This window comes from Callionymus lyra, chromosome 10, assembly GCF_982586985.1.
Source record: "Callionymus lyra chromosome 10, fCalLyr1.hap1.1, whole genome shotgun sequence".
Taxonomy (NCBI): Eukaryota; Metazoa; Chordata; class Actinopteri; order Syngnathiformes; family Callionymidae; genus Callionymus; species Callionymus lyra.
In genome coordinates this window covers 24,821,411-24,844,012 of record NC_141827.1, presented here as the reverse complement: position 1 = coordinate 24,844,012, position 22,602 = coordinate 24,821,411, and the positions used below count along the sequence as shown (strand labels likewise).

General features: G+C 37.2%; 2 protein-coding genes across 7 annotated transcripts in view; both read left to right on the top strand.

The window, feature by feature from the left end:
• Nucleotides 1–15,848, top strand: part of itga7 (integrin, alpha 7) — a 36,103-nt gene extending 20,255 nt beyond the window's left edge. For 3 of the 6 annotated variants that reach the window (XM_087800721.1, XM_087800719.1, XM_087800723.1), the window contains 20 exons: nucleotides 1,385–1,592; nucleotides 3,787–3,983; nucleotides 4,092–4,180; nucleotides 4,499–4,626; nucleotides 4,830–4,925; nucleotides 5,038–5,099; nucleotides 5,321–5,490; nucleotides 6,479–6,622; nucleotides 6,744–6,859; nucleotides 7,589–7,775; nucleotides 7,859–7,933; nucleotides 8,847–8,926; nucleotides 8,999–9,076; nucleotides 9,149–9,251; nucleotides 9,326–9,532; nucleotides 9,608–9,724; nucleotides 10,961–11,074; nucleotides 11,151–11,249; nucleotides 12,402–12,527; nucleotides 14,364–15,848. In XM_087800721.1, the coding sequence (XP_087656847.1) occupies nucleotides 1,385–1,592; nucleotides 3,787–3,983; nucleotides 4,092–4,180; nucleotides 4,499–4,626; nucleotides 4,830–4,925; nucleotides 5,038–5,099; nucleotides 5,321–5,490; nucleotides 6,479–6,622; nucleotides 6,744–6,859; nucleotides 7,589–7,775; nucleotides 7,859–7,933; nucleotides 8,847–8,926; nucleotides 8,999–9,076; nucleotides 9,149–9,251; nucleotides 9,326–9,532; nucleotides 9,608–9,724; nucleotides 10,961–11,074; nucleotides 11,151–11,249; nucleotides 12,402–12,527; nucleotides 14,364–14,519 (2,552 nt within the window). In that variant the 3' untranslated portion in view covers nucleotides 14,520–15,848. Of the gene's footprint in view, nucleotides 1–1,384; nucleotides 1,593–3,786; nucleotides 3,984–4,091; nucleotides 4,181–4,498; nucleotides 4,627–4,829; nucleotides 4,926–5,037; nucleotides 5,100–5,320; nucleotides 5,491–6,478; nucleotides 6,623–6,743; nucleotides 6,860–7,588; nucleotides 7,776–7,858; nucleotides 7,934–8,846; nucleotides 8,927–8,998; nucleotides 9,077–9,148; nucleotides 9,252–9,325; nucleotides 9,533–9,604; nucleotides 9,725–10,960; nucleotides 11,075–11,150; nucleotides 11,250–12,401; nucleotides 12,528–12,684; nucleotides 12,841–14,363 lie in introns of all 6 variants that reach the window. The other 3 variants (XM_087800720.1, XM_087800718.1, XM_087800722.1) reach the window with 2 other exon arrangements.
• A 1,751-nt stretch (nucleotides 15,849–17,599) lies between these two features.
• npffl (neuropeptide FF-amide peptide precursor like) lies at nucleotides 17,600–20,241 on the top strand. Its single transcript, XM_087801149.1, has 3 exons — nucleotides 17,600–17,810; nucleotides 19,034–19,149; nucleotides 20,045–20,241. The coding sequence occupies exons 1-3, from the start codon at nucleotides 17,661–17,663 to the stop codon at nucleotides 20,160–20,162; spliced, it is 384 nt and encodes a 127-aa protein (XP_087657275.1). The 5' UTR covers nucleotides 17,600–17,660; the 3' UTR covers nucleotides 20,163–20,241.
• The last annotated feature ends 2,361 nt before the right edge of the window (nucleotides 20,242–22,602 follow it).

Genomic DNA, 22,602 nt, shown 5'->3' with positions numbered 1-22,602 from the left:
ATCATCACAAAGTCGTGCTCATTCGCGTAAAATCTTTTATATATATTTGCTGCTTAAACTTAAGAAAACCATCTCTTGGATGCACAGCCGTAAAAAAAAACACTTGCAAGCACATGCCAAATTTAACAATTAACTCTGTTAATGTTTTCGCCTTTAAGAGAAATTCACATTTTCCGATGTATTTATATTTATTTCTCATTCATTTAAAAACACGGTTAAATTAAGGACATAATTCCTACAGTGTCAAAAGTAAAATCTATCAGCTTTATGAAGATTGTGGACGCGGTAAATATAAATGACAGCAGTATGACCGCACATTAAAAAATGCAGTCTGGTTATATTGCACGGCATTAAAACTGAAACATGTTTATGTCATCTCGTGAATAACGTGATTTCTGGTCTTTGAATTGTAAAGTCACAATGAAGACGGTTCTAAACATCCATGAACCATTCTTGGATCTCATTCCTTAACTTCCAAAGTTCTAAATAAATGTCATAAACTTTATAAAGCACTAAACACCACGAGCGGTTGAAGGGAAGTTTGGCTACTAAACGCAGAACAGAACCTTTCCACCGCACTTATTTGTCGAGACTAATTCCATAAAGTGAAAGCAAACAGTTTAACAAGTAGGTTGACCCGACATCCCCCCGCTTTATTGTAATCTGGGGCGACTTTTCCCATTCAGGTTTTACTGCTCAAAGCCTCCATGTGTGGCAACAGTTGCACCTTGTCTCCGTCAGTCAGTTTTTACTGCAGCTGCGATGTTGCATTCCACACCCGCCACCGTGGAGCTGTTTGTCTCTGTTTTGTCTGCATGCTGGAATAACACATAAGTTTGTTTGATCTCTTTGAATCCTTTTATTTCTGCATGTTGCACTGATGCATGTCTGCTTCTGAGAGTGAAATGTCTCAACGTTGTGCCATTTTTCACAGCTTGTAAAAGGGAAATTCACAGAACAAACATTCAAACAAAAAAAAAACTCAGGCACCTCCACAGTCGTCTTTGTAGCCTGTTGATTTATACACAGGGACATTCTTGTACACACACATAGCGAGACGCACAAAGCACACAACCAAGGAGATGCTTCAGGCAATACATCAGATTAATGTCTTGTTGCTATGTCGGGCGGATCGAGCCGTGGACTCTGGAATCTCTTGAGTAATCAAACGTAACGTAATAGATCTCCTTCAGTAACATCATAACTAGACACCCACTCTTTTGCGGGAAACATACACCAATCATGAGCTGGACACAAAATCAATAGTCATTTCAGACATGCAATTCATTAGGGAGAGAATGATCAGCACACGCTACACTGAGAGGATTCAACGTCGATACTGAACCCTCAACCTTCTCCTGTCGCGCCTTCCCTCCTCTCCCAGGGTTCTCTGTGGACTCTGCCATGGGGATCATGAGCCTTGGAGAGCTGACCTTTCTGGCAGGGGCGCCTCGGGCCAATCACACGGGCGCCGTGGTGCTGCTCCGGAAGGACAACGTGTATCGGCTGGTGCCCCAACACATCATCTGGGGAGAAGAGCTGGCATCTTCATTCGGCTACTCGCTGGCAACCACAGATCTCAACAACGACGGGTGAGGAAAGCGTGTCAGAGAGGAATGTGTAGATCTGAGAAGAAATGGAAATTTCTTGACTTTCATGTCCTTCGAACAACTCACTTCCAACTCCAACGTACAGATCCTTGCACAACTCTTTTAACATGTTGCTAAGCTTTCCCCGTCATCTTGAGCATCCTCCCAATCCACCTTAAAAATGCAACCCGGTTTCCAATTAGCTTCACGAGTCACCTTGTGCAAAAGCCCTAGTCATCGTGCACTTCCATCCGCGTCATCTTGCACTTTCGACCAGGTAACTTTGAACATCCACCCAAGTCATCTTTCACATCGGCCCCACTTACCTTTGCGCATTATTCCTAGTCATCTTGCACAACCGCCCTACTAACCTAGAACATCACCACGAGTCATCTTGCACATTTGCCATAGTCATCTTGGACATCCTCCCTTCTTACCTTTGCACAATATCCCCAGTCATCTTGCACCACCGCTCTACTAAGCTTGAAAAGTAACCCTAGTCATCTTGCACATTTGCCATAGTAATCTTGGACATCCTCCCTACTTACCTTTGTGCAATATCCCCAGTCATCTTGCACAACCACCCCTCTAACCTGGAACATCCAGCCTTTGCACATTATTCCTAGTCATCTTGCACAACAACCCCTCTAACCTGGAACATCCAGCCTTTGCACATTATTCCTAGTCATCTTGCACAACCATCCCTCTAACCTGGAACATCCAGCCTTTGTGCATTATTCCTAGTCATCTTGCACAACCACCGCTCTAACCTGGAACATCCAGCCTTTGCACATTATTCCTAGTCATCTTGCACCACCGCTTTACTAACCTTGAAAAGTAACCCTAGTCATCTTGCACATTTGCCATAGTAATCTTGGACATCCTCCCTACTTACCTTTGTGCAATATCCCCAGTCATCTTGCACAACCACCCCTCTAACCTGGAACATCCAGCCTTTGCGCATTATTCCTAGTCATCTTGCACAACAACCCCTCTAACCTGGAACATCCTGCCTTTGCACATTAATCCTAGTCATCTTGCACAACAACCCCTCTAACCTGGAACATCCAGCCTTTGCGCATTATTCCTAGTCATCTTGCGCAACCATCCCTCTAACCTGGAACATCCAGCCTTTGCCCATTATTCCTAGTGATCTTGCACCACCATCCCTCTAACCTGGAACATCCAGCCTTTGCACATAATTCCTAGTCATCTTGCACAACCACCCCTCTAACCTGGAACATCCAGCCTTTGCCCATTATTCCTAGTCATCTTGCACCACCATCCCTCTAACCTGGAACATCCAGCCTTTGCGCATTATTCCTAGTCATCTTGCACAACCACCCCTCTAACCTGGAACATCCAGCCTTTGCACATAATTCCTAGTCATCTTGCACAACCACCCCTCTAACCTGGAACATCCAGCCTTTGCCCATTATTCCTAGTCATCTTGCACCACCATCCCTCTAACCTTGAACATCCAGCCTTTGCGCATTATTCCTAGTCATCTTGCACAACCACCCCTCTAACCTGGAACATCCAGCCTTTGCACATAATTCCTAGTCATCTTGCACAACCACCCCTCTAACCTGGAACATCCAGCCTTTGCACATTATCCCTAGTCATCTTGCACAACCACCCCTCTAACCTGAAACATCCAGCCTTTGCACATTATTCCTAGTCATCTTGCACAACCACCTCTCTAACCTGGAACATCCAGCCTTTGCACATTATTCCTAGTCATCTTGCACAACCACCCCTCTAACCTGGAACATCCAGCCTTTGCACATTATTCCTAGTCATCTTGAACATTTGCCCAAGTAACCTTGAACATCCCCCCTGGTCATGTGGTCACCTTTTCGTATTTTTTCTAGTCATCTTGCCAACCGCACTTATAACCTTGAACAGTCTTCATTATCACCTTTAGCATTTGGCCTAGTCATCCTGCACATCCGCCCTAGTAACCCTGACACATCATCCCTAGTCAACATGTTCATAGTCATCTTGCAAATTTGTGTCGTCTCTGTAAAGAATTTAGGTTCGATAAAAAACTTGATTATTATGGTAATGCAGTGAGTTGGTTATACAAGCTTACAACAACTTTAATTCTTCAAAATGCATTTAAAGGGACTGGCTGTACTTATCTACTCTACAAGAATAATCATTTCATTTTCTGGTGCAAACTGTTTCTCCGTAGTTGGACCGACCTGATCGTCGGAGCACCCAATTTTTTTGACCGCAAGGCCGAGATCGGCGGTGCGGTCTACATTTACCTGAACCCGTTCGGACATTGGGACGACCAAGCCAGACCCATTCGTCTCAACGGCACTTACGACTCCATGTTCGGAATGACCGTCAGCAACGTTGGAGATCTGGACCAAGATGGATACGGAGGTCAGAGCAGCATCTTTGATCCATAGAAAACCAAGAAAATGAAGATCGAGATAAATTCAACAGCTTATATGAATATATCGTGTACAAGTAATCCTTCTGTTTTGTCAGATATTGCAGTCGGAGCTCCGTTTGATGAAAATGGAAAGGTTTTTATTTACCGAGGCTCAGAGTCTGGAATCGAAACGAAACCAGCTCAGGTGAGTACAAAACTGGACCTAGCATTACCAAACATTTATTATAAACTTGACATCATTCATTGTTGAGGTAAAAATGATCTCAAATGGACAGCCTTTTGTAACCTGCTCACGTAACACACACTAAAAACAGTGTCGCTGTCACTCTCTATAAAGGAGTGACAAATCCTTCAAATGATCCCTCGATCCAGATGGTAAACTGGAGTATTTCGAGTATTTTTTTTTCCGGACAGACAGACGGATATTATGTATAATGTATGAAATATATGATATGAATACATGAATATTTGTTGACTCTTTACCGTGTCTGCGTTCCATCAGGTGCTGGACGGTCGCGACTTTGACGTGACGCGCTTCGGATACTCAATTTCAGGTGGTTTGGATATTGATGAAAACCAATATCCAGATATTGCTGTGGGCTCTCTCAACAATTCTGTGGTTTTATTCAGGTAATTCAGCTACTATATCTTTAAAAGACTTGTACACTTTCAAGCCACATTATACTAGATCAAAACGTCTTATCTGGAGAGTGTTAAATAGCACGAAAACTCTCTTATCAGTAATATATAAATAGAACAACTAAATATTCACGTGCAAAAGTCAAAAACTTTATGTTTCTATGATCTTTAATTTGTGAGTTTCATGTCTGAAGGTCTCGCCCAGTGATCCACGTCCTCAGAGAAATATCCATCGAGCCACAACACATCGATCTGGAGCAGCACAATTGCAAGGGAAGAGACGGAGTTTGGTAAGAAAGAAATCTTTTGCATGATAATTATTATTTTTTTTTTTATTTGAATGAAAATATTTAATAACACAAGACCTGTTTCGTGTCACTCTTCACCTGCTGACTATTTTAGCGTGGAGGTCAAGGCCTGCTTCGCATTCACGGCCCACCCAGAACACTACTCTCCACACATTAGTAAGTCCCTCCACGATCGTTGTTGGCTCATATTCTATTTACAGTTCGGAGTAAAACAAACCGGGTGGCAACAAGACAGTTTATTAGGATTTAACAACAGCTGCGTGACACTGTACTGAGGTTTGACTCCAGCTGAAACTCAACCGTCCTACATCACCATTTAAAAAAATGCTTTATTGTTAAATTGATTGAGATTTGTTCTCCCGTCTTCTCCTCTGTAGCTCTCGTGGTCCACTTTGAAGCTGACACTGAGCGCAGGAAGCTGGGTCTTCCTCATCGCGTCAACTTCCTGGGTCGCAGCTCCCTGGAGCCGGAATATACTCAGACAGAGGAAGTGGAGCTGCATCACCAGCAGGTTCCCAGATGCACCACCGCAGTATTCCAGCTCCATGTGAGTAACACCCTTTTATTTACAACATCTTAAAACAAAACAACATTCATAAAGAATAAAACAATATAGACCAGCCTATTTAAAACCATGTTTAATAATACATTTAGATGAAAAAAGGAAACAATAAAGAATACAATATTTTGTTTAGCAAAAATAAGTATTTCCAGTAACTGTATTTCCAAATGAAAGAAAATAAAGATGTATATTTTTTGTATCAAATAAAATGATTACGTTCGAATTTATTGAGGAAAAAGTAAAAGTGAACAAACATATGCAAAAGATATATGGAAATACAATTGAAAATATTATAAAACAATTAGAGGGTTTTAAAAGCGTTTTTGTAAAACGTATTATAAATGTTCAAATGTTTAAATGTATATTAATTTTCAAATGAGGCATTTGTTACTCAAAAAATTGTTTTTAGAAAACAAAATACTTAATTGTTTTTGTTCATTTCAATATATTACTAAACATGGTGTAAAAATCCATTGTCTTCTGTTATATATACCTTTAAAATGTCAAAGTATTTTTAACTGTGTATTGTTCTGTTGTTTAAACACTTTGTGACCCTGGTCTTCAAAGGACGCTGTACAATAATAAAAAAAAAACGTTCTTACTTACTTACTATTATAATATGTTTAATAATATTTGTATAGAATTCTTATCTATTAAAATGTATTTGTATTATAATATATATATTCTTCTTAAGGCATATGTTACTCGACATATTTATTTTTACAAAACCAAATACTTAATTTATTCTTCAACATTTTCTTCCTTTTAATATATTATTAGTATATAAACTGTGTATTATAGTATATTAAACCGTTTCTATTATTAAGCAACACGATTGTAGTCTTTATGATTATATGTTTTTATATACTCAATTCCTTTTACATTTAATCTGTATATGTATTAATAATAATTCTTAAAAAACCAAAATATTTCTGTTGACTATGTGTACTGATCTTTTACCATCTCTTTGCAGGAGAACATTCGTGACAAACTCCGGCCCATCTCTTTAGCGATCACTCACACCATCAAACCCGTCCCTCCTCGCCGTCACTCCAAACATCTGGAGAAAACTCCGCCTGTGCTCAACGTGTCTCCCTCCAACACGCTGCACTCTGAGGTGGGAGGAAACTTGAGTTCCTCATACTCATACGAGATTATGTTGTCAAACTGATTTTTTGAGTCTATTGAACTTCCTGCCGAGTCACTATTTTATTAACGTCTCGTTTGCCTCCCTGAAGGTGAACTTCCTGCGAGAGGGATGCGGTGATGACAAAATCTGTCAGAGCAACCTGAAGCTGAGCTACCGCTTTGGAACACGGCCTCTGACCTCTGACCTCTTCACCCCTCTGCCAAAGTTAGTAACACACTGCTCAGTTTGTGCCGGCAGCTGGTTTGGATGCTGTTAACGGTTGCCTGCGTGACTGTTGCTAAGCGACGAATAGCCCCGATACAAATCTTATTTGTGATGTCAATAATACATTTAGTTATGCTAATCTGTGCTCGACTGACATTATGGTTTATTCTAATAATCTCTTTTTAATTGATCTTTATTTTGAAAAATAGACTAAATACTTTAAACATTTTATACAGATTACCATTTAAGAAAATTATTAATAAGAAAATGATAAATTAAGTACTTAGTTTTAAAAAAACATACATTTCAAGTCACATATACGAAAAAAGACAAAGAAAATATATACATTAATGCAAATATAATAAATATTTGCATAATAATTATATAATATATACTTCTATGCAATAATTTACTACAAAACATTTAAGAATATATAAAAAACATGTTAAAAGTAGAATTAAATATCTTACATAAATATGCAAAGACAAAGGCTTCAAATGATGTGAATATATATATAAAAGAAAATTAAATGAAAAGGAACTACCAAATTTTCCTTTTTTATTTATTTTTTAACAATTAATATACATTTTTTTACATTACATGTTAAAAAAAACCAAAACATGTTATTTGGATATTCAGTGATTCAAAATTCAATGACGTGCAGTTTGCAAGAGTTAAAACTCAAGATAAATCATGCCAAGTTTCCTCAAATACTCCCTTGTGATGCAGAGACGAGGACAACGTCCAGGTCTTCTCGCTCAAAGACCAGCGGGTGGTGGTCCTGGAGATCACCGTCACCAACTTGCCCTCTGACCCCGAGAGGCCAGACGAGGACGGTGACGACGCACATGCTGCTCAGCTGCTCATTTCACTTCCCAAAACTCTATCATACGCTGGTTCCAGGATCCCACCACAGGTTCGGAATGAAGGGACTTTTTTGAACTGATGAATTCTGACTAAAAAAGATTATTATTAACAATAATTACCAATTGATTTCAGATGAGGTGTCAAGCGAACCAGAATGGTTCGGCGGTTGAATGCGATTTAGGTAACCCCATGAAAAGAGACGCCACGGTAAGAACTGAATCCATCCTCAGCCATGATCTTAAATATAGATCCTGATAATGTTTAAACAATAATATATTTGTAGTACTGTCGAGTACTTGACTCTGGTGTTGCAGAATTTACAGACCACATGACTCTTGATGAGGTCGTAACTGCTTTCATTTGTTTTGAAACCAAAATATGTCCAAACATCAGCTTTAAAAGCTGCTGAAGTCGGCTGTATCCTCTAGTCCTCAGTCATCACTGGGTTCTCAAAGAATTCCATTGTTTATTTAGCTGTAGAGACTTAATGACTGCTGCCATCTATTGGTCGAAGTTTTAATTGCAACGCAAAAATTATTAATTAACGCCGTAAATAATTGAATATTGATTGGAAATTTTAAACATAGAAGAAAAACAATTTCAAAATATTCACTACACACACTTCCTTGAAATCTAAAACCATAAACATATGATCAAGATAAAACATGATTTGAAAAAAAAACTTGTGAAATTAAATATTGTGAAATATTGGTATAACGATATTTTCTCACACCCCTTAAATATATACTTAATATCGTGAAGTAATATAAGTTACAGTACAATTATTATAATGAAAAAGTAACATATGAGGTTAAAATGAAGAAATGTAAAACAATACAATGAAGAATAACCTGACGTCATTGATGGCTCGGGGGCCACATTTGGCCTGTCAAGAGCTAACCTTCGGCCTGCAGGGGCATAGCTTATTTAATTTTTTAAGGTTGTTACATTGTGTAAATTGTAAGACAACAGGGTCACTCTCAAGTGCTGGGGGTTCAAATCCGGATGTTGTAACTTTAAGATACATTTTTTAAATCTAAATTCTATGTTTATACACTTTTATTCGCTCATGGGAACTTTTGAAAATCTTTTTATTGAAGATAGTTTTGCTTCATTCCAGCTGAAATTCTCAATAAGCCTGAGCACGATCGGCATCACCATAGAGACAACCGAGCTGACGGCAGATCTTCTTCTCAGCACGTAAGTTATGACACATATCCACCACTTGTTTTCAAACCTTCAATGTTCTTCTGTCTTGAACCTGCTCTTCAGCATCAGCGAACAGTCGGACCTGCTTCCTGTGGCAGCCTTCGCCAAAGTGGTGATCGAGCTCCCCCTGTCGGTCATCGGGTGAGCAGCGCTTCTGGCTACAGTTTTGATGATGATGATGATGATGATGATGTTGAGTTTGTGTTTTCTCAGGCTCACCAACCCTCACCAGCTGTTCTTCAGCGGGGAAGTGCGAGGCGAGAGTGCCATGACCAGCCTGGAGGACGTGGGCAGCCCCGTGGACTTTGAGTTTGTGGTGAGGGAGGAAATCAGAGTCAAAAAGTGTATTTTTAAAAAATACTTTAAATCATCTGTCATCTCTACCTGCAGGTGTCCAATCCAGGTCAAGCTCTGCAGACCCTCGGATCCGCCTTCCTCAACATCATGTGGCCCTACGAGTTATCCAACGGGAAGTGGCTCCTGTACCCCGCCAGGATGAACTTCCAAGGTCACACGGGGGCTCAGTGTTCCCCGGCCCTGAACTCACTCATGCTGCCCGACTCGCCTCCGCCCACGCCACCACCGACGTCCGTGCAGGTCAGCAGCAGGAAAGGCGACCAAACGCTCGGGTGATTCATCCTCACACTGTGGACGCTGTCATCCTCTCAGCAGGGGGGCCGGAGGCGACGCTCCCACCCGGACGACGAAGGTCAAGTCGTGAGCAAGGACAGTGATGGACGAACCACTCCGGCTGTGGCGGCTTCAGAGAGGAGGAAGTCTCGCAAGCTAGTGAGTTAATAACACAAACACTTACTGCATTTTTAGCATGTTAAAAAATACATAAATATAATAGTTATATATTATAAGTACAATTGGAATATTTAATTGATTAATTTAATGTCAAATGTTCAAATTGTAGTTAAAGGTTTTTAAAAACTTTATATTTTTTAAAGCTTTTAAGCAATTATTTTGTATTATTGAATTCTGGATTCGTTTTTAATTTAATTTAATTTAGTTTAAACATTGTTTATTGAAAAGTTTTATTACAAATATATACTGTTGATTTAAAAAATGAAACATTTTCAAAATGAAATATGAACCTTAATCCTTATTAACTCATAGAGTTTTGTGACATTTTTTTCCATTAGGTGAAAAACACCTTGACCCAGAGGCAACACAAGGGATATCTCAAACACATTTGTTTTTTGGGCCTCAGGGTCACTTTGACCAAGAGATAACACAAGGGTTAGGCATTGAATTGTTGTTTTTTTGTTATTTAATTCAATAATATATCTATTTTTTTAATATTAAAAGGTTGGATTTTTTAAATTGAAAGATTTATGTTAAAAAGTAAAAAGTTGATTTAAATAATACAATTAAATTAAAAATGATATTTATAATATTAAATGATAGTAATTAATTATATTTTAAGGATTATTTTTATACACATAAATTCAATACTTTATAATTCATAACCTTTTTAATTAAATGTTGTCTGGTGGCACTAAAATACTATTAATAGATTTTTATATTGAACTAAAAATACTACGAATTTAAAGATATTGAATTTAGAATAAATATTTTTAAACTATTGCAACATCAAACTTTAACTTAAAAACAAATTAGAAAGTATTCAAGTATTTTATTTTAGTTATTTATAAAAAATACACATTCAACCTTTCAATACAGAAATTATATATTTTTTTTAATTAACCCTAAGAAAATATATATTCATAGTTAGTACTGATACACTTTTACTTCCAATTCAGAAAAATAATCTGTGGTTCTGGTCTGGTTTCTGAAACCACAAAATTAGAAATTAGAAGATGTGACCCAAATAAATGTAATATATTAAAATATATTGTAGAAAGAAAATAAAGTTTGAACCTCACATGTAGAACAATATAAACAGTTTAGTTAAATAAAAGCCACACTTTTGAGAATCACTGATTCATACGATAAAGTTGCATCTTTCTGTGATTGTTTTCGTTCGACTCCTGAGATTCTCGTCATGTTTCTCCGCAGGATTGTTTGTTGGGATCGGCTCGATGCTTCCTCATCCAGTGTCCACTCCACAGCTTCTCCGGTCAGGCGGTTCTGAAGATCCACGCCCGACTGTGGAACAGCAGCTTCATCGAGGTGAAACATCTGGAACGTTTGTGGCAAACGATACAAACTGGTTCGTTAAAATAAAATCTTCTTTTCTGTGCTTCAGGACTTCCCAGCCGTCAGTGCTCTGGAGCTGTTGGTCCGAGCGAACATCACCGTCAAGTCCAGCATCAAACATCTGGTCCTGAAAGATGCTGCTGCGCAGGTACACATGCTCAAGAAGAATACAAACTTAGATTAGATATTATATAGTATTATAAGTCAGCTGTTGTAATACATTTAGAATTCTGACGACTGAATTAAATATAGGTACAAAAGAGAAACATTTTTATTTTATTTAAAACAACGTTTTAGTTTTTATTGATGCAACAAAAACATCAAAATAAAATTTACTTCAAAGTGAAATAGATTTCTTGTTGGAATTGATATCAAACTCATGGTCTGCAGGCTAAATTTGGCCCACAATATAATTGTAACTGGCCCGTCGATATAATTGCACATCTTTTGAATTACAATAAAATAATCCCTATGCTGACGTCCCATACTTATACTTATAAAGACCGAAAAGAGAGTCGAGTCACTTGTTTCCAAACCTCAATTTTCCTTAATGTATTTTATCTATTTAATTTGATAATTTTTCAAACATTTTAAAACTGTTTACGAAAAAAACTACCAAAAATCCTAAAAGAAAAGCGGCTCTATATTTTCGAACAAGTCAACCTGATTTTTTTCTACATCATGTATGTTTTATTTTTTTTTACCACTGATATAATTTGATATTTTTTAAGCATTGTGTTTATTAAGTGCTTAAAGTTGTGTACAAAAAAACCCAACAAAATTCCTTCACCTTGGTTCTTGTTTTTCTTCAACAAAGAAAAGCATGAGAGAGTCTAGTCCTCTTCAAGTCACTTGTTTCCACCCATCATTTCTGTGCATGTTTTTTTATTGATATAATTCATATAATTTTTCAAGCAATTAGTTTATTTTGCACTTAAAACTGTGTACGAAAAAACTACAAAAAAATCCTAAAAATAAATGGCTCTTGTTTTTCTCTAACATCCTTGTCATATAGATTTTTTGTAGATATAATTTGATAATTTTTTTTAAGCATTATGTTTATTTAACGCTGTACAATATGTATTATAAATGGTAATATAAGTTAAATAAAAATTAACAATATTAGGGCAGCATGCTGAAACAGTGGTGATGGAAGCTCAAACCAAGAATATAGCGAGCTTGATTTAGAGCTTGATAAATTCTTCAAAAGGTTTGTGGATCCAGATGGTAATCCTGAACATCAAGAAAATGTATTCTATTTGCTGCCGTTCATCTATTCAAACCATGATTCCGTTCTAAGGTTCCAGTGATGATCTATCCAGAGCCCGGTCTCGTGGACCAGTACTCCATCCCCTGGTGGATCATCATCGTCGCCGTCCTGGCAGGAATCCTTCTGCTGACGCTGCTGGTCTGCTTACTGTGGAAGGTAAAGAGACGCCCGGCGACACTTTCCATCCTCTCTTCATGTTCATTCAGTCTCTTAACTGTCCTCGCCATCATTCCATTCCCTCCTCTAACGTTCCCTCCTTCTCTTCCTCCTCTCGCATCCAATCTTCACTTCCTCTCTCGCTCACTCCCCCCAGTGCGGGTTCTTCAAGCGCACTCAGCCGCGCCCGCACTATGAGACGGAGTACTATCGGGCCCACCTGGGGGTCCAGCCCTCGGAGGTGGAGAAGCAGGCTTCGGAGCTATAATGACCCGACGGTCCGGCCTGCTCTCCCCTCCTCGCCCCCCGAGCGGTAAAGTTGTCGCTGCTGTGGTGTGAGACTCACTGTAGTGCACGAGTGCAGAGATGACCTTTATTAACACATGAGCCGCTTTCAAACCAATCGTCTAAAGCAGTGTTTTTGCAGAGTGGATTTGTTCCTTTGCTACTTTTGTCACTTTTTTAAAATGTACTTTTTATTTTTTATTTTATCTTCATTCCAATTAAAATACATTTGTAAGTAAGTAAGTAATTTGTATTTATAGATTGCTTTTCCAGACCAGGGTCACAAAGCACTTAAACAATCAAAACAATACTTAATAAAATATATACTTTAAAAGTCAAGATAATACTGAGAACAACACAGGAGTTCCAGAAAATCTTGTATCATTATAAAATGTGTTTATTTTATTAATCAGCATTTGATGTAGTTTAAAATGCATTTCCCTAAACACCTATTAAAGTAAGTGCCAATAAACTTATTTACCAGTAGTCACTATTAAAATAGAAATGATTCACGTCTTCTATTGAGAATCTTAGTGAGATGATTCATAACAATAATATAATTCATTGTATTTCAAGACTTATTTCTTAACATTCAAGATCCTCACATGGACAGATTTAAACAGTGGGAAACAACATTAAAACAGAAGTTAAAATATATATATTAATTTTCTGAGACTCCTGTGTTGTTCCCAGAGTTATCTTGACCTTTTAAGAATATATATTTTATATATATATATTTTATTGAGTATTGTTTTGATTGTTTAAACGTTCGTGACCCTGGTCTGGAAAAGCGCTATATAAATATAAATTACTTACTTACTTACTTGTGTTACCACAGGGTCACGGTAGCCTGAGGGCCCAAAAACAAATGCAATTGTTTTATCCCTTGTGTTGCTTTTGTGTCAAGAGGAACGACTTCAACCACTGCAAATGTATTTATTTATTGTAATATTGACCAAAGAAGGCAACACTAAGGATAAAACAGTTGTTTTCGACTGACGTACAAAACATGAATCACAGTTAAGAAGCATTTTTTAGGTGAGTTTTATAAATAAAGTTTGTGAATTGTTTTAGATAAGATTTTATTTAAAAAATAGTAACTTCACTTCAAACAACTACAACAACAACAAAGAAATAATATTGACATGACGTTACCTTATTGTTGAACGATGCTTAAATATAACCAATTTTAATTTATTTAGTTTGAGTACCATGGCTATTTTAAGTAGTTTAAAAAATAAAATAGTGGTGTTTAGTAAATGCATATAGTAAATAGAGTATTACATCTTACATAAGAACTATTTCTATCTCATAATATTGTTTTGAAGTGTTTTGTTAACTACTTTTAGTAAAGACATTGTTATGCTAACACGAGCTAATGCAACTAAAGTCAATAAAGTGAGACGGTCGATGCCAGATAATGTTCCAGTGAATGTTTGCACACACAGACTGCAACAAGTCTAACCAAGAAAGAACTTCTCTCCTCACAAAAGTCTTCTGAACTGATGATGGACGGCGTGAATGCTAACGTTCTCCTCCGTCCTCCTCTAGTGCGGCTTCTTCCGTCGCGCTCACATCAAAGACAAGCTTCCTCAGTACCACGCCGTGAAGATCCCTCGCGAGGACCGACCGCAGTTCCACACCGAGAAGTCCGGAGTTGTACATAAGAAAGAGTGGGCCACGCACTGGACTGACGGCACTTCGTAACCTGACTCTTTTTCTTTTTTTTTCCCCGATCACACAAACTCTCGTGCGCACATCTGAGATGTGTTTTGGCACCTGCCTGTAGGCGGCGCTGTACCACCCGACACCGTAGCCTGCTGACGACTTTTGAGAAGTTGCCGAACTGTATTTTTTTGGACGCCGCTGCTCGACGAGAAAAACTGATGGGTCGGCGATGGCGATCGTTCCAGGGGGGCGACGCTTTTCGACGACATGCATGAACGCACAATCACGGGAGGAGAGCGGCGGAGGACCGGACAGTGATGGAGAAGACGAGCGTTTTCGCCCTTAACTTCGAAAAGATCGACACTTTTTTTTTATATACACGACTGATATTTTGGGGTTTTAATAGAGCTAGCTAGCAACGGCGAGAAACACTATTTGAGTAGAATACACAGCAGTGTGACGCTTCGTGGCTGAAACGGATGTTTTTTGTAAACTATGGAAAGAGATTTTCAATGACCTTGAAAGTCAAATGTTTGATTCAAGAACACTTGAATGTTAAAAAAAAATGCGCGAAAGAATGCCGTGACTGCAGAACTGTTCAAGCATGAAAAACCAAACAAATCTAAATATAGGATGAAGTAAGAATTCAGAGGAAATATTTTGGTAGCAAATTATATTCACTTGAAATTGATTTTTTTTTCTTCTTTTTACAACATACAAAGTTATTTTAGTAACTTGAGATTTTTTATTGAACTTTTAAAATGTTTAACTTAAGATGTTAATATTAGAATTAACCAAAAAATAATTATCTTCAAATGGCTGTTTAATAAAGAATATGCTATTTCAGGTAATACAGATATGCTTAAAAAAGAAGAAAATCGAATTTAAAATAACAATGATGATTTAAAAATATAATTTAATTTCTCCACTCAAGTGAATACAATTTGCAAAATACATTAAAAATAGATTGATTTAACTATTGTTTTCAAACTTGTTCAGCTCATTTAGTTCATGATTGTAATATTTTCTTTTTTTTTACACACAATGTCCATATTGTAAAACTGTTGTAGTTACTTTAAAAAGTGCCTTACGCATCCAAGAGTAGACGAGCGGAACTGACGACAAGACATTTGAGTTGATATTGAATCCTGCTGAGAAGAACACTGACTCACAAGAGCCACTTAATGTTTCAAAACACTAAAATATTGGGGTCAATGACGCACGAGGACGTTTCTACTGAAGTTATTGCTGGACAATCTTGTATTAGCTGCATGGCGCTTTTTGTTCCCCGTTTTCATTGACTCTGTGTTTTATTTATTTTGTTTGGCTGCACTGATTTAACCTTGTAAATAAAATGAAGAAACACAATGATGAATGATGTTGAACCCACTGCGAGTGTCGTGCAGTTCAATGTAGTGACCAATAGAGGGAAACAAAACGTGTTTAAAATTATTTTTCATTAATAAAATTGGAAATTTAAGTCAGATTCGGAGTCCTGTAGGTCTAGTAGTCTTTTAAAACATCCATCCATATACGTTCCCATTAATTTAACAATGCTATTAAAGTGTGTGGCAGGATAAAACCGAGCAAGTGATCTGACACAGTAAAAATATATCTATTGTTTCTTAATATTTTAAATAATAAATAATGTTTCTATAATGCTTTTATAGAATCATTTAAGCTTATTTTTAGCAGAGTTTTTGAGGACCAATTATGGAATAAAAATTTAAAAAACGTAGTTTTCCTGTAATTGATTTAATATTATTACTTTGCAAACACAAACCATTTCATATTAGATATTATTCTTTCTCGTTACCTGTTATATTGTTATTAATTCAGCTACAACTCTGATAGCATCTGGTTAAATACTTTATTTTGTATTATAGTATGTTACTTTTATGTTTTTACTACAATAATTAGCTTTCATGAGATAATTTAATGTTTAATTTTATTCTTATATACTGTATGTGTTGGGTTGTTGCAAACACATGTTGATTTAAAACACCAGGTAAATCCTGCGTCTAGATTCGGAACAGATTCTAAAATACTGTATAAATACTAATTGTTACATGTTGCTGTAAGACGTCATTTTGGTTGCCACGACAACTAAAACAGCGATGGTCGGTGTTAAGCGGATTCTGACCCATTAGCTTCTTTGATGAGACAAATCTGTTGACGTCTCCCCCATTATTGTGGAAAGTGACTCATTATCACCCAACACACACTCCGGCACACACACACAAACACACGCCGATAAAAACAGATTAAGCTTTTAGATTCACAATAACTTCAGTTTCCTGCTGTTGTTAATAAATAATATCGTTCAACCAAAATAAATGGATACAAAATTTACAAAAAGCTGTTTTTTCCGTGTGTATTATAAAAAGCTTTGAGTCTGAATATTTGAGTAAAGGATAAAACCAACCTATCAAATCATGCTCTTACTTCCCTCCTTTTATTTTTAATAAAATGTTTTCAGAAGTGTCTACAGTGGTAACCTGGGAAAATAAATAAATACATATATAAATACTTTTTAGTTTGCAACTTTACAAACTCTTAATGTTAATATCATCATTAAATTAAGTATTTTTTACTTCATTATATGTTTGCTGAGAAATAAATGTTAAATAAATTATTAATTATTTAACAGTTTTTCATTACATTTTATGTAAATTTAAATCTCATCTATTACAATGTTTAAATTGAATAATTTGATTTATTTTTCAGAAATATTCTTTGTTTCTCACATAATTACACTATAATAATTTATACTATTCATAAAAACTCAGTTTGTGTCTGCAAATGAAGTAACTAGAAGAACATTAGTAAACTATTTGACATCCATCGTAGAAGATTGGACTTCGGAGACGGGTGGATCCGCGACCATTTGCAGGGATTTATCCGTTTAATAACTGGAAGTGTAACCACCCAGAGGACGCCCTAATGACCCTCCCCAGCGCTCAGTCATCACTAATGCCCTGGATCTGCTAAATGGCCCCGTCGTGTCCCTGGTTCCATCCTCCCCCTGCTCTCCTGGGGCCTCCGAACCGGCAACTCTTAGGTGTATAAAAGGCCGACCTGGAACTGGGTCCTCCACTAGATCTGACCTGGACTCACGCACACGACACTCCAGCCTCAAAAAAAAACCCTCGTCCGTTTTTAAAGATCCCCGTCAGGAACATGGACGCAGCGGCCGCCGTGACTCTGCTCGCCGTGATGATGGCTCTGGCGGGCGCGAGCCAAGCGCTTCACCTCCACAACGGTCTGGACAAGAATGAGGTTCTTCTGGGCAGCTCGGAGGAAGCGGCGCTGGACCACCTGCTGGGGATGGTGAGAGTGAATATGACTTGAATATGACTTTTGGTCGCATTTGTCGCACCGCAACTGTGGCTAGAAAGAAGCAGAAACCTTAGCAGAACTGGACTCAACACACTCAGTGACAGCATAAGATACACATTAAGTTTTACTCGTTTAAAAGTTGGTTGATGTTCAGTCATTAAGAAGGAAATACATTTTTAGGTCACGTTTTCATTCCCTCAAAAACATCTTCTGAAGCACTGAGCAGTTTGATCAACTCACTGCTGCCATGTGTTTATTTATAAAGCCTGGATCAGAGTAACCTAGTTAAGGGAAGTCAAATAATTTTACCAGCAGCGACGCTTCACTTAAGCTCACAAATTCCACTGATCTTCACGACAGATTTATCAAAGCCCGAGTGATGGAGGAATATAAATCACAACACACATTAAGAATTCATGCTCTACATGCAACACATGTCATTCTGGGATGGATTCAGGTCGTGGGAATATAAAAATACATTCTGTCGATGGTTTGGTTTGTTCAAAAAAATTTACTTTTTTAGTACATTTTTACTATATCATCATTTTCCCCTTCACAATAAAGGCGTCCATTTGAGAAGAAAAGATAATTAACTGGAATTATTTTGTGCCACAAAAGGTTTTACTCAACAAAAAAAGCAGTTTAAAAAGTGTTTTTAAGAAATATTCTGCAGCTACATGTCTACACCTGAAATAACTTTTTCTTAATATTCTTTATTTCCCAACAAAAATGAACATTAAAACCATTATATAGATTCATGTATATTTAAATAAGATTTTTTTTACTTGTAATATTTTTTTCTCCTGATTAACTGTACTATTAATTAAAAAATATTTCCTTAAAAACATTAATTTTGTTCTGTTTTCTTTTTTTTTTTTTAAGGAAAATACGTTAATAAACTAAAATAAATAATGATAATGGGGCATCATTGTGAGATAGTCGTAGGTGCTTCCGCTTCACAGTAAGAATGTAGTTTGATTCAGTATTCGTAGGTTTACTCCGGGTACTCCGATTTCCCGACACAGTCCGAAACACACACACATTATTCAGGAACTTAAAAAGTCTTAAAGTGTGTGTGTGTGCATGACATGTTGTCTGTTTACATGTCTCAGTGTGCCCCTGCCTCTTACCCTGGGTAGCTGCAGCCCCCTGTGACCCAATGAGGAGATGAAGACATGAAGAATAAACATGTGATCATTTGGCTGTTTCTTCAGGAGAGCGAACACATCAACGGCGACGCCTACGATCGTCTGCTGCCATCGCTGCTCAAAGCTCTGCTGCTCGGACCTCAGAGAGAAACCAGGAACTCTGTCCTCCATCAACCCCAAAGGTCGGTCCACATATTCATCATTTTAATGCTTCCATTTATCCTTAGAAAAAAACAAAGCCGGAGAAGTAGGCGCCTCGGGAAGAGTTGATGATCTCATCACTTTTGTGGATTTAGTTGAGTTTATCATTCTGTCGTCTCAGTTATTTAATTCTGATCTGCCGTCAGTCGATAAAGAAGTCAGTCGGTAAAAGATGCTGAGTCACTATTTCAGCTGTAGAAGTGTTTTATAATCAACTGTTACGTTTTAAATGTCTTCTTAAAAGTCGACTCTGTGGAAGGTTAAAAGTGCCATCAGAATATTTAATGAAAATGAAATTAATATTTCAAATATTTTTATTGAAATATATTTTTTAAGCCTTGAATTATTCTCGGAATCATTAATCATCATTTTTATTATCATTATTATTATTATTATTATTATTATTATTATAATTATTATTATTATTATTATTATTATTATTATTATTATTATTATTATTATTATTATTATTATTATTATTTTTGACATAGAGTTTGATGGTCTTATTCTAATTATTGAACATATTTTTTAACTAAAAAATATTTATCCCAACATTTTTATATTGAATTTAAAAGGCTACAAATTAAAAAATACAGAATTTAGAAGATTTATTTTTAAATTATTGGGATAATAACATCAAACTTTATGTGTAAGAATATAAATAAAAAAATCAATGTTCAACATTTGAAGCACTGAATTCAACCATTTAATATTTGAATGGCACTGAATTACTTCCTTATATATATGTTAATAGCAACATGGAGGTTACAAGGTATTTGTTTCTGTTATATAGGAAAGAAATATCAAATTATTTGCTGCTTGGCAGGGGTCTGCGCTCTCAGAGACCTGGAACATGATCCTGTTTGTCTTCTGCAGATTTGGACGCAACAACCGAGGGCAGGTACCCGACGAACAGATTAAGTCCCGCGACCTGGAGGTTCCTCCGGGTCAGATCTGGAGCATGGCTGTGCCTCAGAGGTTCGGCAAGAAGTAACAGAAGAACAGAACACGCTTATATACGCAGAGATGACTATGAAAATCAGAGTAATTCAATAAAAAAGAGAGTAATTCTATCTGGGTCTACACTTTTTTTTTGTAAGAAAAATAGTTGTTTCCTTTTGTTTCATTATCATAAAACATCATAACGAATATAGATTTATTCAAACTGGTTGTATCTACAACAGTCCTGTGGTGAAGCAACATCTGCTCTCGTTTGTGGTGTAGATCCCAACATCTGCTCGGGTAAAGGACGTTCAACATGATGAATATTCACGAGTAAGAACAGACAAATGTGGGATGTCATCGAAACATCTTCCACCAGTGATTAACCTCTTAGTAATCAACTCCAACATCCCATAAAAAAACACAGTAGAGATGAAGATCACTCGTGGAGTGTGTGGATTTACACCCATCAGCAGAGAAACACAATAAGCTCCGGCACTAATTAAAAACCGGCAACCAGCAATTACTTTACATCAGTTTCCGCTGCCGTCACCATCTTGAGTCTTTTATTAGCCTCGGCTTCAGCTGTGGTGGAGAAAAAAAGAAATCATTTTGTTTAGTTTGTGACATACTGAGGGTTCATGATTTAGTGTTGTTAAGGTGATCTGAATTGTTGACTTAATGTGAGTATTTGTTCGTCAACATTTATCAAAACACAATCATCGAATGAATCTTCCTTCTCCATCAGTTAATTAATTAAGAAGTCTATGTATTATTGTTAAAATTCATAATTTACATGCCTTATCTTACCTTAAACATGAACATTAATCCACTTTGATTTCAGACAACCATCCGTCTGGCCACGTAAAATCACTAAATTGACACCTTGTGATTCAAGTGAATTTGTAGATTATTTATCGTGACATGTGATTTATTTGTTTCAAAAAAAATATAAATGAAAATATACAGGATCCTGCAAGTCCTAGGATCCACTCTGCTATGGACCGACTCACTCACAAGTGAACTTGGAGGCATCGATCCACATATACCTTGAGCAAACACCCACAGGTTCAGGTGTATTGAGACGACTAATGGAACTCAAGCAGTCGAGGAGAAACACGAGGTGAAAAGAAACACTTGGATCGGAGCCATCTTGAGTTGAGGCGTTCAAGTCCGACATAATGAGACGTTTGGACAAACGGGACGGACCCTGTTGGAGGTGAAGCCCGTCGAGCTCTGATCAATGCGCTGACAGAGGATTCATGAAACTTTCATGAGTCTCCAAGGGTTCGACGAAAACATCAGCGTGCAGCAATTAAAGCTGTCACGCTGACACGGGGGTGAGAGGCCGCTGCAGTTCCACGACAAGAAATGTTAACAATGGGATGTTTACACAAGCTGAGAGTTGATCGCCTCCTGCTGGTGATGGTCTGATGAAGCTTCATGAAGCAGTGTCATTATTTTCAGAGCCCACTAGATGGCGGTCTCTGCACTATTTTCCTTTGTTTTGAGAAACTGTTCTAATGAAACATCACATCATTATTAAACAGATGGCGCCACCTACTGACCTCGAAACAACATGACACTGTTTCATGAAGCTTCATCAGACCATCACCACCTCCTGCTCCCACGAGATGTTCCCAGTGTTAGAGTGCAGACCTCACACCTCTCCAGAGCGCCCCCTGTCTCTCACCCTAACTAGCTGTGATCCAGCTAAGGTAATATAATCATTATTATTTGAAGTTGCCTTTTGGACACTCAGGGAATATATACATGTAGAAAACGAAAACACATGAAAACACATTTAACTACTACAAACAAACAACAGTCCATACAGTTTTAATTATTAGATGGAGTAGAAGAACAAGACATGATTATGCAAGAACATGGAAAATGCTTGTCGCATACCAAGTTTAAAAACTAAAAAAGTTTAGGGGCAACAAGCTAGCTTTAGCATGCCCCCCCCCTTTTTTTAAAGGGACAACAAACATAGGATAAATAAAAAGTGAGTTAAAAGTAAGATGGCAGGAATCCACATGAACATATAAATATATTCTTATTTTGTATTATGCAATTCTATTCAACAACTCCAAAGTAATGTTAACAATACTGTTGATAAAAGGCGGTGATGTTAAATGAATCCGTAGCTAAAACATAAACATGAATAGCAGACATGGTCATAAACCGTCAAATATGATGAACTTAAGATAACAACAGTGTTTTTTTTAAATATTCTTAATAAAAACTTTATGTTTTTAACATAATAAACTCTCCAAAATATTGCCTAAACAAGCTGTATGCTAATGATCAGGTGATCTTCGTATGCGACAAGCAGTGGCTGCTTCTCCGAATCTCAACTTTGAGGGCAGCTTTAAGGTAAAAAATTAAAGATATGCAAATAAATAAAGCATGAGATGTCACTGCACGAAATTTAATATTTCTATTTAAAAAATGTCCCCTTCTTCACTAGTATAACCTGACAATCCCAACAG

What these genes read in the sequence shown, in the direction of transcription:
- npffl (XM_087801149.1), top strand. Translation starts at nt 17,661, where the DNA reads ATGGACGCAGCGGCCGCCGTGACTCTGCTCGCCGTGATGATGGCTCTG. An exon ending in TGGACCACCTGCTGGGGATG is followed by an intron (nt 17,811 to 19,033) that starts GTGAGAGTGAAT and finishes CTGTTTCTTCAG; the next exon opens with GAGAGCGAACACATCAACGG. An exon ending in GTCCTCCATCAACCCCAAAG is followed by an intron (nt 19,150 to 20,044) that starts GTCGGTCCACAT and finishes TGTCTTCTGCAG; the next exon opens with ATTTGGACGCAACAACCGAG.